The sequence below is a fragment of the Loxodonta africana genome, chromosome 6, assembly GCF_030014295.1.
Source record: "Loxodonta africana isolate mLoxAfr1 chromosome 6, mLoxAfr1.hap2, whole genome shotgun sequence".
NCBI classification, from domain to species: Eukaryota; Metazoa; Chordata; class Mammalia; order Proboscidea; family Elephantidae; genus Loxodonta; species Loxodonta africana.
The window spans coordinates 1724253-1739594 of record NC_087347.1 but is presented as its reverse complement, the minus strand read 5'-3'; the positions used below and the strand labels follow the sequence as shown (position 1 = coordinate 1739594).

The following is a 15342-nucleotide window of genomic DNA, read 5'->3' as shown; positions in this document are numbered from 1 at the left end:
CCCCCCTGCGAGCATGCTGGGGTTTGATTCCCTGGTCTCCAGACAGAGCACATGGGCGGGAAAAAAGGCTCTGGCACACGGGGACAGTTTCAGGTTTTATTTTAGAGTTTATAAAATTCCAGTGTTGTCCATATTCATGAGCCTTTACACACGTTTGCATATAATCTCCAAATTCCAAAGTTAAGGCCAAGGGATGGATCGTAGCTATGGAAACACAGGATACGGAAGACATTAAACAGGGGACGCAGCTGTGCTCCCACCCTGCCCCAGCACCCCACACAGTACCAGGGCTGCAAGAAGGTGAGGCCAGTTGGCTCATACCCTTTATTAACAACAGTGAGAGCGAGACCCCGGAACAGCCAGGAGGGGGTCTGCACCTACACCACGGGGGATGTGCAAAGCTGGTGTGAGAACTTAGGATCTAGCCTCGGGGAACAGGTGGGGGCCGAGAAGAGGCTTGGGAAGAGGTCTGGGTGGACACTAGAGGGCGCCAGGAGGGTGGCAGAAGGAACAAGCTGGCCAGTAGGGGAGGCTCCAGACTCATGCAGATGGGAGAGGTGACAGGCCTTCCCTTCCAGGGCGTCCAGGGAGAGGGAAGGGACAGTCGTGGAGAGGAAGGCGGCACTAGACCTTCCTCTCTGCTCCAGTCACCTCTGCCCAGTCAGGGGTCATCTGGCTGACACCACAAAGCCAAGGCGCTCTCCTGACCCGACTTGCACTCCTACAGATGGGCGCAAGCCAAGGAGACTGAAGCCGGTCTGTGCTGAGCCGCCTACCCTGGAACTCAGGGTCTAAAGATGGCCGAACTTGAATTACTAAACAGAGTGAAACGGGGGGCGGGGGGGGGTGTCAAAGCAGAAGTGACCATCCCCAGGACAAGTGTCACCTCCAGGGAGAGGGAGGCAGGTGGGAAGACCAGATGGCCCAGGGACGAAGGGCCCGCCTTGGGTCCTCGAAACCAGACACAGGGATACTCCTGATCGTGCCACGTTTCCTCTGCAGCAGGTTTTGCCAGGTAGGCTGGGCAGGGCCCTGTATGCCACCGAGGCCCCTACCTGCAGACACCTGATGGTGTACAGCCTCTTTGCCACAAGCCCTTAGTTCTGCCTCTTGGGGTCTGGCTGCAGGATGGCCTCTCCCCAGAACCAGGGCACCTGCCTGGCCCTCACCCCCGACTCCCAAGACACAGCTAGAGTTTCCGAGACATGACCCCCACCTAGGTGGGCAGGTGGGCCCGGCCATCAGTGCCTTGACAACACCTGACCAACCAAAACATCCAAGCCAAGAGAACCATGTGCTGGGTGGTAGGCCTGATCTCAACCCAGACCCGTCACGCTGGCTTTGAGGTAGAAAGAAGGCAATTGTGTACATAGTGTGTGGAGGGCAAGGTGGCTAAAAAAAAAGGATACCGAAGTGCCAGCTGCCATCACTGCAGAGAGAAGACCATCTCTCCTGCCCTCCTGACTGCCGTAGGCCCCATGATAGCCAAGGCTGCGCCAGAGGGCACGGAGGCCACATGGCTCTGGGGCTGGGCTCTGCCCTGGCAGGTGGGGCAGGTCAGCACCACCTGAGCCACCACCTGCCTGCCTCTCTGGGCCCCTGGAGCGCCCGCAGCTGTTTCACTCCGCTGGGCCGGGGAACCCCACAGCGCCAGAGCTGGGTCTCTTCCCACTCTCATCTGTGCTGAGAGAACAGCCTGGCAGCTGGAGAAAGCTGACTGCACTCTACATAGGGAGGTCTGGGCAATAGGCAAGGGAAGAGAGTGGGAAAGGAAGAGGGCAAACGTTTTGGCTTTTACAAAGTCGAGGAAATTTATTTCCTGAGGTCACGACACAGGAAGTAGACTCCCAGCCAGAGGCGGAGCTCTCAGAATGAAGGTCAGAGTGCTGACGGACATGCTGGGGGGCCGGGGAGCTGAGTCTGGTTATGGGTCATGAAATGTTCAATTACCTTGTTTAGTGTTTAAAACAGTGGAGAGCCTGTCCCAGAGCAGAGGGGCCGGGCGGGTCCTGAGTGCAGGCCGCCCTGTGCTGGGTGCCCGCGGCCGCCCAGGCTTCCCTGCGAGACCTCGGACGGGGAGGGGGAGCGTCGACAATTACCAAGGGTCCAGCCGCCGGTCAGTTGGAGAGACCGTGGGTGGTGGGGCGGGGCAGCAGGCTGGAGAAACTTCTGCTTCCTCGTATTATCGCTTGGGGCCCCACGGGAGGGTCTTGGGGGCCACCTGAGCCCCGAAGCTGGGGAATTCCTCAGAGCTGCTCATGTCTGGAGCCTGTGGAGACGAGGGCCCGTCTCAGAGGAAAGGCTGCCCAACCTCAGGACACAGTGCTCAGCACCCCGCCTCCCTGGGTTTGAGCCAGCAGCCCAGGAGAAGGAGAAATGCCCTGACCTTCTCACTGTTGTTAGCCGTCCAGGGAGCGTCCCGCACCACAAAGCCCTTGGATGGGGCCTTGGTCTCCTCGTGTGTCGGGGGCTTCATGTACACCTGCAGTGACTCATTGTCCACCACATCTGCCAGCTGCAGGCATGGCAGCAGTCAGGCCGTGGCCCAGGTGGACCCCAGACCAGGGTCCTGCGGCAGCAACCATGAGGGAGCCTGTGTCCTCTTGCAGGCCCCCCGCCGCCCCGGTGCCCCGCTCCTCTTCAGGCCCTGCTGTAGGCATCTGGGCTCCCCAGGGGCCACTCCTGTGCCTGGCCTCCCTGGGAGCCCTGCAGAGGCTGGAGGCAGCCACAGGGTCATTAGGGTGCCCTTGGAGGCTTCCCCAAGCACCACCCACCCAAACTCACGTATTCCTCCTCCAGGTTGAGGATGTGGTCAATGGCTTCCTCCACGTTCTCTGGGAGGCCCGTCACAGTCACGCAGTTGGGATCTGGGGCCCCACTCTGGGGAAAGCGGATGTCCACCTGAAAGGATGCTGGAGTCAGCCACGGCTGTGAGTGCCTGTGGCTCAATGGTAGCTCTGAGTGCCCATGATCAGCTGTGCCTGTGAGCACCCATTTGCTCAGTTAACCAGCATTTAAAATCTGACCTTGGGGCTGTTCCCCTAGAAAATCCACTCCCTGTCAGGTCAGGTGGAACTGGGGTTCAGGGGACCCAGTTTGCAGGAGGCAGGGAGCCTGCACTTCAGGGACAGCCCCAGAATCCAAGCCTCCAGGCCCAGGTGCTCCCTCCCATGACGTCCCTGGCACCTCACAGCGTGGGTCTGAATCCCGGTGAAGTCACGTAACGTGCCCCCCACCACCCTGTCCGCATCAGCCCAGTGCCACTCAGAGGCTCTCACTGCCCACCCTGTGGGCACTACAGGAACCGCTGTGCGGTCACTGCCCTTCACACCTGCTCAACTGAGAGAAGCGTGCGGGTCTCAGAGATGCCAGGCTTGCGGAGACCGGCAGGAAGGGAGGTGTGCAGGGCGAGTGCCCCACTTCCTACTTGCTGCTCCCCCTCCTGCTACTAAGCACCTCCCACAGCGGGAACATACCTTGAACTCATCCATGACCTTGCGGATGGCCTTTCCACGGGCACCGATGATGCGGGCGTGGACGCGGTGGTCTAGTGGAACGTCCTCAGAGACCATCTGCTCCAGCTCGCCCACAATCTTCAGGATGGCATCGCGGGCTGCCTCTGTGTTCTTCTCGTAGCCTGTGATGGTGATCTGGTCCTGGGGCTGCAGGGGGACTAACCGTCAGGGAGGCCACGGCCCCACCGGGAGCCTGGTGACCAGCGTGCCTGGGAGCCGCACGGAGCACATGGTGCTCAGGGAGGTGCTGGAAGGCGAGTGAGTACGGGAGCTGTCGAGTCAGGGAGTACCAGAGAAAAAGGAAACCAGAGGCCTGCTCTCAAAACAACGGCTCAATGAGGCTGTTCACTCTGTCCCCTCCCTCCCGGCTTTCCAGACAGCGTAACACGGGAACACAAGGCATCACCCACAGCCTCCTGCCTAGTCCCTCTCAGGACAGCACTCTGAGGTGTCTTTGCCTGGGTACCAGCCAGCCTGGAGAGAAGGGCCCACACCTTCCTTCACTGGCACAATGCCATAGAAAGGTTGAGTTGTGGCAGGGACACCTGCTCTCCCAAGCGTCCATCAGCACAAGGGCCCCTCTCAACACACAGTGGACAGGTAAGACCCCGGGACTTTAGAGAGTGAGCAAAGCACACAGGAAAAAGGAACGCTAAGAAAAGAGACATGTCAGGATGCAGGAGAGAACTGAACGCAGAAGTGCTTTAGTTCATGTTCTCCAAGACATGAGGGAACATCACACCCACGAGAACAAAACGGAAAACAATGCAGAAAGTTGAACGGTGGAGGTAGACACAGTAGAGCATGAGCTTAACGTGTACAGCCTAAGTGACACAGCCAGACCACCTTCAGACCAACACGGAAGGCTGGTGGCGGGCTCTCTGAGGGCCAGCCCTGCCCAGATCACCGCCCTGGCACCACTGGGTTGACCAGCACATGCAGCTATGGGCCCTGCACCCACTGAGGTCAGGGGGTGTTACCCAGAATGGCCCAGATGTCAAATGATGACTTAGTGAGAGACAAACAGTGGGGTCAGGAGATTGGAAACAAGCAATGCAGGTATGAAGACCCGGCTGGAGCACAGCTGCCCCGAGATGACAAGGGACACACCAGTCTCTAGGTGGGCGAAGGTCATCTGGTATCTGGAGACCCAGCTCAGCTGCCAGGGCCAAAAAGGGCCCAGGCCAGACTGCACATGTCCTCAGCAACATGTCCTCTTCCATGTCCCTGACCTCCAGCGGTGGTCACTCTCACCAGGCTCCCGCTGCCCCTGCCCCCTGTGCCCCACAGGCGGCATGTCCTCACCTGGCTTCCATCGTCCTTGTCAGGGAACTGGATGTTCACATCATGCTCCAGGCGGATCTGCGTGATCACAGCCCCCTTCCGACCGATGATTTTGGGGTGGTATCTGGGATCTACAGTGACGCTCAGCTTGAAACTCCTCAAGGCCTAGAAACGGCAGAGTATGAGGCCCAGGACACAGCTGTCTGCAGCCTTGCCCAAACCCCCTCCATGTGCATCCACGCCAGCCCCCAGAATGGCCCTGAGGCTGCCATCATTGACTGTCACGGAAACCGGGCAGCTGACTGTCCCACAGGTGGCACACCACACTGGGAAGGGTGCTGGGAAGGTCCTGACGACAACCCAGCAGAGACTGAGAGGAGGAGACAGAACAGGGCAGGACGGCGTCTCCCCCGTGGGGTGAGGGCTTGGGCCCTGAGGCTGGGACAGGATGGCGTCCCCCCAGTGGAGTGAGGGATCAGGCCCTGAGGACTGGAAAGTGGAGCTGGGCAGGACAGCGTCCCCCTAGTTGGGTGAGGGCTCAGGCCCTCAGGCCTGGGAGGCAGTGTTGGAGCACGCAGCTCATGTGGAAGCATCTCCAGGCACTATGCTGCTCACCTGAAAACTGGGAGCTATTCCCCTGTCCTCAATTCTCAGACCCCTCCCCACAGCTCAACCCCACACAAACATCAGCTCCACCGCGGGGCAAAGACGGGTTGGGATCCTGATGCAACAGACAGGGAGACCACAGAGTGGAGATGTCACCTGCCCCGTCAGCCTGCCTGTGGGGCTCCTGACGCCCCCTGGACTGTGGCACACACCCCTTGTGGCCAAAGTGTGGAGAAGCTCCTAGAAGGGAGCAGACTGGGTCTCTGGGCAACAAGCCTCACCTCCCCTTGACCCCTGGTTCTGTCTTTCCTGTGAGCTTCTGAGGAGGAATCTCAAATTAACAGGGAAATCTAGATCAATTGGTCCGTGGTGGCTGGCCCAGGCACCGCACCCACACTCACCCTGTCCTCCTGCTCGGCCTGCAGCTCCCTCACCCGCTCCAGCAGTCCGGCCTTGGCTCGGTCCAGGTTGGCGGCCAGGCCAGTGATGGCAATGATATCTGACTGCAGCTCAGGGGCCGGGACTTGTATGTTCACCTGCACGGAGGACAGGGACGTGCCTGGCTGAGCTGTGCTGTGGCGCAAAGGCACACGTGTGTGAAGTCACGGCCCCCGCCTGTCTGCCTCAAGCATCAGGACGTCACTGTGGGCTCCCGACACAGAGGGGAATGCAGCCCTCCCACCTGGGAGGGCGGGGGAGGAGTCGCTGCTCCAAGGACAGAGCCAGAGCGTGCCCATGAGAAGCGGCCACCACTAGGGGCAGGTGCCGCGAACGGGGAGCCCCCCAGGAGGGAAAGTGACTGAGGAGCCCCCCCGGGAAAAGGGCACACAAAGCCACCTCAAACTCGTCCATCATCTTGCGGATCCCACTGCCTTTCTGCCCGATGATGTACCGGTGGAGGTCAAAGGGCACCTCAACTTCAGTCGTGACAGGAACCAGCGCCTGCAGGAAGGGACAGCCAGGATCAGGCCAGGGTGAGTGGGCAGAGAGGGCCTTGGGCCACAAGGAAAAGGTGCCAGAGAGAGTATGTGTGAGACAGCGTGTGTGAGCCTCGGGGCCTCCTTTCGAGCCCCTGGCTACTCCGCCCTACCTGCCACCCTCCCCTCCGTGATCTGCTTTCTCTCCTTGTGCTCACCACCACCTCATAGTGTGTTTTGTTCAACGTCCATCCCTCTACACTACCTTACAACTGTCTCGCACGCGGCAACATACCACACTTACAACAGCGGCCAACACGTAATGGCTCACAGTGAGCCCCACGCTCCTGGTGACGGGACGCCAGCAGGCCAAAAGGCCGGATGCTGACAATGCCAGAGAGGAGGGGCTGGCAGGCAGCTGTGCAAGTCCAGAGGAGAATTAACTGAAAATCGGAGCTGGGCTGTGGGGGGCCTCCGCCTGGTATGGCCCCGTGGGTCAGAGCACTGAGGTGACGCAGGGGCGACCAGGCGTCAGGACCTGGTGTCAGGATGTGAACGACTGATCTGCTCGCCACCCGGGCCCCCCATATGGGGCAGGGGGACATACCTCCAGAGCTTCCTTGGCAGCCTCACATTTCTCCTTCCGGCCGGAGATGACGATGATGTCACATCTCCTTGGAGAACCAGGGTCGGCCTCTTTGGTATCTCTCCCCTCTGCGGTCTCGTCCCCATTCTCCTGCATGGCTGGCTCCACACTGTGAACTGGAGCGGAGAGGAAGCTGCAGGGGCCTGAGGACGAGGGCCAGCGCCCTCCACTCAGGGTGGGCCTACTACCGCTGGACAGGAGGGAGGCAGGGAGGAGGCGGACAGGATGCCGGCCTGGCTCTCAGAGGCTCCTGGGCAGTGGGAGACAAGGCTGGCTTTGCCGTCTCCTCACCTTTCACATGGAGCTGGCAGGAACGACCTCATGAGTGAAGTGAGAAACATGGGCAAGTAGACAGGCGAGGGGCACAGAACAGGGCCAGCCGACGGAGAAAGGAGCCTGGGAGAGGACACCAGTCCTGGCCAGCAAGGGATGATCAGGGAACAGGCAAGACAAGCCTGAACCACCTCTTAGGACAGAAAGGAGGGGCTCAGAGAGCAAGAACAAATCCCAAGGACATGGAAGGCGCTGGAGACCCACTGGCCTCTGAACAACAGAATGATGAAACAACGAACGACAGTTATGAGATAAAGCGGCATGCAGGGGCAGTGTAACAAATGAGTGAACATGTGAGGGGAGGACATGGACCCAGCTGCTTAAAGCCATGTGGTCCTGGGCTGGGAAGGGGCGGGAAGGAAGCTGTGTGAGGCCTCCGGGCTGCAGAAACTGCGTGGAGCACGTGTGGATGACAGCATCACACTGACATCATGTGAGAAATGCCAACCACAAATAAAGGGACGTAGTGTCTGCAAAGAACACACAGACGGTTCAGAAAATGTACGTGCAAAGAGGAGCAGGAGGGGTGACAAAGCAAGTGGGTGAATCTGGGTGGTGGATACACAGCAGTCTTCTCCATACTATCCTTTGCAAATTTCCTTCAAGTGTCACATTTTACCCAAATAAACTGAAAATAGCCATGCCAGCAACAGCACAGCCACGCACTGTTCTACTCCAGATGGCAGGTGGGCTGACAGGGCTTTGTGTTCACCCAATACACGCTCCGTGAGGCTGGGCTGGTGACCTTGGGGGCTCCTCAGCAGGCTGAGGGTTACCAGCTAGGACAGTTGGACAGGGAGAGAACCTCCTTTGTTTCAAAGCAGCAAAGCCAGCTGGACACATAATTCCAGGTGTGTGACCCGGAGCGCACGGCCATGCTGGACCATGGCCCTCCTCCGCCCTCTTCAAGATTTCACCAGAACCAGGGAGGGCAGGAGGGGCCTGAGCTGAGCGGCTGAGCGGCTGTCCGAGAAACTTCAGCAATAGACCAGCCTTCCCACAAGATGTGACTTGTCACAGCAATGACAGGGCAGGTGGGAGAAGGGAGCCCGCTCGAGACAGGGCTATGGGCCCACATTCAACACATTCAAGTCCAATCACACACGCCGTTAAAATCATCTCCCGCGTTAACAGTCGGATGGAACCCATGGCACCAGTGGGTAAATGTTGTGAGCTCTTGGACCTTCTTCTTTGACCTGTTGCTCCCTGTGAGCCTCTCCGGCACTGGACAGACATGTCATCATCTGGACAAGAGATGCCGCCCAGCCCTCAGCTCGGAGCCTCTGAGCACAACTGGTAGGGCTGGGGCAGAGCGCTCGCCTCAAGTGCCAGGGACCCACCCTGCCAGGAATGAGGGGCAAAGCAGCCCAGGCTGAGAGCTGGGACCACGCGACCCTTCCCATTCTCAGTAGGGGCAGGCACACTGGGACCCACCTGGGTTCTCCTCTCTGTCAGGGAACTTGATCTGGACGCCGTAATCCCGAGTGATCTGCTGGATCCGGGAACCCTTGGGGCCCATGACAGACCGGTGGAACTTCTGGGGAATTGCGCATTCCATCGTCACCTGAGCCTCCTGGAGGGGCACAGAGGAGATGATCCAAGGTCAAGTTCTTCGGGATCCATGTGCGGCGCTCAGCTTTCTTCACCATTTCCCATTAGGTGCCCCCAGACACCCCGTTTTTCTGAGCAAACATTTGAAGGCACAGGGGTGCGCAGAGGAGGAGGGGCCCGGGGTGGGCAGAGGAGCAGGGGCCCGGGATGGGCAGAGGAGGAGGGGCAGGGCACCTCAGGGCCTATTTCTGAAAGGTTCCCAGAACATGCTGACCCGCCTGGGCGACCCACCAGGTCCTCGATGATCTCCTGGATACGCTTCTTGGCGGCCTCCACGCAGTCCTTGGCACCCTTGAGAGTGACCTTGTCGCTCTGCGTGCCAGAACGTGGGAAGCTCACCATCACACCACCATACTCTTCTGCAATCTCCCGCAGGACCTGGCCCCTCCGGATAACAAAATGGCGGTGGTGCCTGGGGTCCACCACCATGTAGTCTTCCACCACGTTATCCTGTGTTGAGAGAATGAACATAAATGAACTCCCTGCCCACCACGCCTGGCTGGGTCGGCAGAAGGCCCAGCCTCCCAGGCTCTGCAGATCCTGGGCCTCACCAGGTTCTGGATCAGGGCCTCCAGCTCCTTCTGGGCCTCCTTGACGGCGTCCTCCTTTCCGATGATGGTGATCAGGTCCTGGTCCTTGTCCTCGGCCGCGGGGAAGATGATGCGGGTGCCGGTGCTGTCGCGCACCTTGCGGATCTTGCCACCCCCCTTGCCAATGAGGAACTTGTGGTACTCTGGCTTGGCGCGGATGTCAACTGTGAAGCTCTTGGTTTGCTACAGAAACAGGCCCACAGGCATCACCCTGACGCTGGCCTGCATGGACTAGAGGCAGGTCAGCAGCGGGTGTCATAGACAGCTGCGGGTGCACCCTCCTCACATGGCCACGGTCACAGAGCTGACCGCCCCTCACAGCAGAGGAAGCCTCAGGCAGAAAGCACCTGCGGTTTCCTCCACACCGTCAAAGACACACCGAGAGGTTAGGGCACGCAGCCCAGGAGCTCAAGCTGTTCTTGATCTGTCACGGGGGTGCACGATGATGGTCCCGAGCGGAGTGGTGGCGGCACGGCAGGAAGCCAGTGGCCCCTCCACCCGGTGCGCACAGCCTGAGCACAGCAGTGACGCTGCCATCCCTGGCCCCTCCACTCACCACTGGCTCCCAAACCAGACAGGGAAAGTGCTCCCACGTCCCCGTTCTGGGTCTCCTAACACTAATGGACATGCTCTGAGACCCAGCCAATCTGGATCAGGGCTGGAGAAAGCATCCTCAGGCTCAGCATCAAAGAGGTTCACGGCCCAGCGAGACCCCTGACGATGACAGCAGCTGAGCTCCATCACAGACCTCAGCCCTCTGACTGAGCTCAGTGGGAGGACACAGGGACACCTGAGCCCATGACAGACAGAGTACACCTCTCTCTCTACTCCCTCCTGACCTGGACCCTACAAAGGGAAAGAAGGGAAGAGACAAGGTCTGCTATCAGGCTACATAATGACTATACTGAGCGTCAATTTTTGAACAGTCACAAAGTAGCACATCTGTTAAATTGCTGGATTTGCAAAATACCACCCTGAGAGTCTTGAACGCTTCAAACGAAGACATCCACGAACTGCAGTGTTATTAAAAAGCTAGGAAGTTTGGCAAATCCAATCCAGCAGTATGGTAACTGGATAATACATGAAAATCGAGTAGAGTTTAAAACCCAGACATGCAAGGTTAGTTCAAAGTTTTAAAAAAAAAAAGTCAATTCACTGTAACAACACAAACCAAAGAAAAAAACCATGTGATCACCTCAGTAGATGCCGAAACAATACCTGACAAAAACCAACATCTGTTCTGGAAGAAAACCTCATAAAGCACCCATGAAAAGCTGACATCATGCTCAACAGTGAAAGAGCAGGGAGCAAGGCAGGGAGGGCAGCTCTCACCGCCACTGCTCAACCCACGCCAAAGAGTAGGGAAAAGCAGTAAAGGGCACACAGCTTGGGAAGAAAGACACAAGCCTGTCCTTTCACAGAAGGCATGGTTTTCAACAAACTCACAAGAATTGACAAAAAAACTCCCAGAACTAATAGGTGAGCTTAGCATGGCTGCACGAAACAAGGTCAAAACACAAAAGTCAAAGACGTTTCTCTGTACTAATAACATATAACTAGAAACCGAAAGGAATGAAGAGGTACTGTTCACGACTGCACTGAAAAATACTTGGCTATAAACCTGACAAAGTGTGTGCAAAATCTATACGCTAAAAATGACAAAACACAAAGGAAAAATCAAAGATCTATGAGAATGCAGAGATATGGATTCCAAGATTCAATACTGCTGAGACATTGATTCTCCTCAATTCGATCTACACAGCCAACACGATCCCAACCAAAGCACCAGCGGGGTTCTTTCTAGGAACTGACAAACTGATTTCAAAGTGCATATGAAAAAGTAAGTAGTCTGGAATAGCAAAAACAATTTTTAAAAAGAACAAATTTAGAAGACTCATGCTTCCTGATTTCAAGACTTATCATAAAGACTGTGTCAAAACTCAGAACTATACACTAAAAAAGGTGACTTTTAACATATAAAAATCACATTAAAAAACAAAGCAAAACAGATAACCAAAAGAGCTAATTTTCTCTATCACGTACATGTGGGCTCAGACCTGGTGCCCCTCAGATGTTAGTCCAACCTATGACTTTCTGACTTTCGACTAAGATGGCTGGCTTGCCAAGGAGGAAGCAAGTCCCACGCCCCAAGTGAGGGAGTGGAACTGAGCAGAGTGAGCGCCCTGCTCCCCTCCTCACAGCACGCTCCCTCTGCCATCCGTGTGTCTGGCCTCGCAGCCTGGATGCACCCTGGATGTAAGGGACCACCAAATGTGGCATGGCAGCAGCAGGACCAAAGAGGCACAGAGCTGTCTGAGCGGTGTGCCAATCTGCCACGGAGCAGATGGGGAGTGAAAGCAGGCTTCCCCTCAAGAGACACATAGTGACTCCCCTTCCCCAGACTCGGGAGCAGCCCCACTGGAGGGTAGACTTACCTTCTCCTCAGCCAGGTGCAGGAGCTGCTTCTTGGCCTTCTCCACATCTGAGGAAGGCCCCCTAATGACAACTGTGTCACTTCCGGAACCTTCCACGGGAAAGTGGATGTGGACGCCGCCGCACTCCTCCATGATGGAACGGATCAGGCGGCCCTTGGTGCCAATGAGGGAGTTGTGCAGCTTGGCTGGGATGGAGACCTCCACCTCGGCGATGTTGGCCTGAGACCACACACAACAGGGGAAGGAAGGGTGCACTGAGTGAAATGCCACCTCTACAGACACGCTGGACGGGGGGGCTCAGGGCCTGGGAATGTAGGAGGGAGAAGGGGAGCCCACCTCTACAGGACACATGCCCGGTGGGGGCTCAGGGTCTGGGAATGTGTCGGGGGAGCCCACTACTACAGGACACATGCCTGACAGGGGGTCAGGGTCTGGGAATGTCTGTGTGTGGGGGTGTGTCCAGCTCAGAAGGAGAGCTGTGACTAGAACACAGAACGTAGGCTTCACTGCTCTGTCAGGTCTATGGGCCAGCATGCACATAGACTCTTCCAGTGAAGCCTCACAGGCCAGAGTTCTGCTTCCAGCCAAGGCAAAGAAACAAAGAGAGTGGGTTTACCCTCCTGTCTGGAACAACTAATGAAACAGACACAATGAGCGAAACAAGATTTTCAAGACACTGGAGACGGTGGTTAAGCAGTTAAGAGCATGACTGCTAACCAAAAGGTCAGCAGTTTGAATCCACCAGGTGCTCCCTGGAAACCCTATGGGGCAATTTTACTCTTTTTTTTTTTACAGGGTCGCTGTGAGTTGCAATCCATTTGATGTCAATGGGTTTGGTTTTTTTGGTCTTGGAGACACAGCAACAAACCAGCCCTAGCACTTGTGGCCTCTCACGTAACAGGGAAGAGAGGGAGCTAAGGGTCCAGGGAGAATACAGCACCTGGAATTTGCAGAGCAGGGAGCCAAGGAGGAGAGAGCAGACAGAGAGAGCTCCTGGGCCTTGGAGCCCACTCACAGTCACATGGTGTGCACAGAAACAGCACCTGCAGCTCGCTCACCAGCCAGACTGGTGAGCACTTATGGGACACTGGGTGTCGCCCTTAGAGGGTCTCACCTTGGCAGTGGGAAACCACTGGCCCTGGAATAAACGCCGACAGGTCCTAAAAACAGCAAGTCCTAAAAGGAGCAAACTGCTTCCAACTAACTTCACAAAGCTCAGGAACCCTACAACATCCAGCATCCAGCATCCAACACAGTGACATTCACAACCTCTGATACTCAATCTGAAAATCCTAGGCAAAGAAAAAGGAAAATCCGACCCAGAATGAGGGAAAAAAAGAACCAACTAATCAAAAACAATCCAAAAATGGCAGAGACGTTATAATTAGCAGACAAGGACGTCAAAATAGTCATTTTAACTGTATCGTATATGGTTGAAAAACTAAAGCGAAGACTGAGTATGTTAAAAAAAAACATAGAAGATATTAAAAGATTCAAATTGAACTTCTAGAAATGAAAACAACGTATGAGATGAGAAATACACTAGATAGGATTAAAGGAAAATTAAATATTGCAAGAAATTAGTGAACTTTAAGAAACACGGAGAAAAAATACCCACCCCCCAAAATAAACAGATCACCAGTGAACTGTGGAACAACGTCAAGCAGCTGAACATACGTGTAATTGGAGTCACTGAAGGAGAGGAGAGAAAGGGGTTAACAGAAAAAATATTAACTACCAAAAAAACTTCCAAATTTGATGAAAACTCTAAACCTACATATCCAAGCTCCTCAATGAACCGCAAGTAAATTAACATGAAAAAAACTACAGCTAGACATGTAACTTGCTCAAAACTGGTGATAAAGATCTTAAAAGCAGCCAGGTGGAAAAGAAAAGACTCATGTACAAAACTAAGAATGAATCAGATTCCTCATCAGAAACTATGCAAGTGAGAAGACAGTGGAGCAAAATCTTAAGTACTGACAGAACTAAAAGTACTAAAAGAAAAAAAATTGTCAATCTAGCAGCAAAAAGTCTTAAAAAACGACCAAGAAAAAAAAAAATGCAGACGCGCGAAACCAGAACTCATCAGCAGCAGAGCTGTGCTGGCAGTGAAGTCACAGCACATCCTCTAAGAGGGAAGCAGACGCGTGAGCCCGCAGGGGTGACGAGCCCCAGGAACGGCGAGCACTCCAGCCCTGTGCTGCTGTTCACGTCTCTTTAAACAAACAACAACTCACTGTGGGGTTTTTAACAGGCAAAAGCAAAAGGCATGACAAGAAAGAATAAAGGTTACGGTGGGGAGAAACAGAAGTACTGTACATGTTTTAAGTTTCTTAAAGAGGAACTAAAAAATATTCAATCCAAAATAAGGCAGAAAAAGAGCAAAATGGGAACAAAGAGCAGACGGGGCAGCAAGATGGCAGACTTGCACCCAACCATAAAAAAAAAACAAACACATTAAACGTAAATGGTCTAAACATCCCAATTAGAAAGCCAGACACTGCAGGTTGAATAAAAAAGAAAGTTACCTAAAAGAAACTCACTTAAGTATCAGAAAAGGTTTCAGAGCAAAGAATTTTACCAGGGATAAAGAAGGTCATTTAATGATGAGGGGGTCAATTCATTAGAAGGATACAACAAACCTACATGTGTAATTAAGAAGAGTTTCAAAACACATGAAGTGAAAACTGATAGCGGTAAACAAACCCGTAATTATAGTTGGAGATTTCCTTTCCTCTCTCTCTTTAGTTGAGAGAATGAGCAGACAAGAAATCTCATTTAACAAGAGATAAATGGCAGGAAAATGTTATCATGAATGGAGCAAAGGTAACAGATCAGCACAGCCTGGATGTAAACTGCAATCCTCTGTATGAGCAGCGTGCTCGTCCAACTGGCCCTGGATAAAGGAATCTCAGGCTAGAGCTCTAGAGGCTGTCAGAGATTTTACATGAGGAAAACCCATTCCCGCTCTCCACCATAAAACATCCGCCATTACCAGGTCTTTCTGAATAGAAAGAATCCGGCTTCGGGCAGCTTCACAGTTTGCCCGCTTGCCTGTGATGATAATGGTCTCTGAATTGCTATTCTCGGCTGGAAGGTCAATCTTGGTGTTGCTTTCTTCACGAATCTACAAGGAGAGAGGGTGAAGCTGACTTCCCACAGTTAAAACACTAGGAGTGCAGACCTGGGAAGTAAGGGGTCCTCCTTTAAATCTAAATCAGGAATGGTGTAGGGTAAGGGGCAGGGAAAGAAGAATCAAGGCGCAGGGGACAAGCTGGTCACCTTTTTAATGTTTGCACCTCCTTTCCCAATGATGTTCTTGTGAAACTGTTTGAAGATTGGGACGGAAATTGAATAGCTATTTTCCACCTTAAAAACAAACAAGATGGCACAATCAACCAT

At 54.7% G+C, this 15342-nt stretch overlaps 1 protein-coding gene across 6 annotated transcripts in view; it reads right to left on the bottom strand.

Moving 5' to 3' along the window:
- Positions 1-82: 82 nt before the first annotated feature.
- The window catches only part of HDLBP (high density lipoprotein binding protein), a 73278-nt gene continuing 58018 nt past the window's right edge, over positions 83-15342 (bottom strand). For all 6 annotated transcript variants that reach the window (XM_010600704.3, XM_003421165.4, XM_023540280.2 and 3 more), the window contains 14 exons: positions 15223-15309; positions 14936-15067; positions 11938-12156; positions 9464-9685; positions 9144-9362; positions 8736-8874; positions 6930-7084; positions 6243-6347; positions 5807-5941; positions 4821-4964; positions 3477-3662; positions 2785-2901; positions 2387-2515; positions 83-2269 (listed from right to left, as the gene is read on the bottom strand). In XM_010600704.3, the coding sequence (XP_010599006.1) occupies positions 2183-2269; positions 2387-2515; positions 2785-2901; positions 3477-3662; positions 4821-4964; positions 5807-5941; positions 6243-6347; positions 6930-7084; positions 8736-8874; positions 9144-9362; positions 9464-9685; positions 11938-12156; positions 14936-15067; positions 15223-15309 (2076 nt within the window). In that variant the 3' untranslated portion in view covers positions 83-2182. The remainder of the gene's footprint in view (positions 2270-2386; positions 2516-2784; positions 2902-3476; positions 3663-4820; positions 4965-5806; positions 5942-6242; positions 6348-6929; positions 7085-8735; positions 8875-9143; positions 9363-9463; positions 9686-11937; positions 12157-14935; positions 15068-15222; positions 15310-15342) is intronic.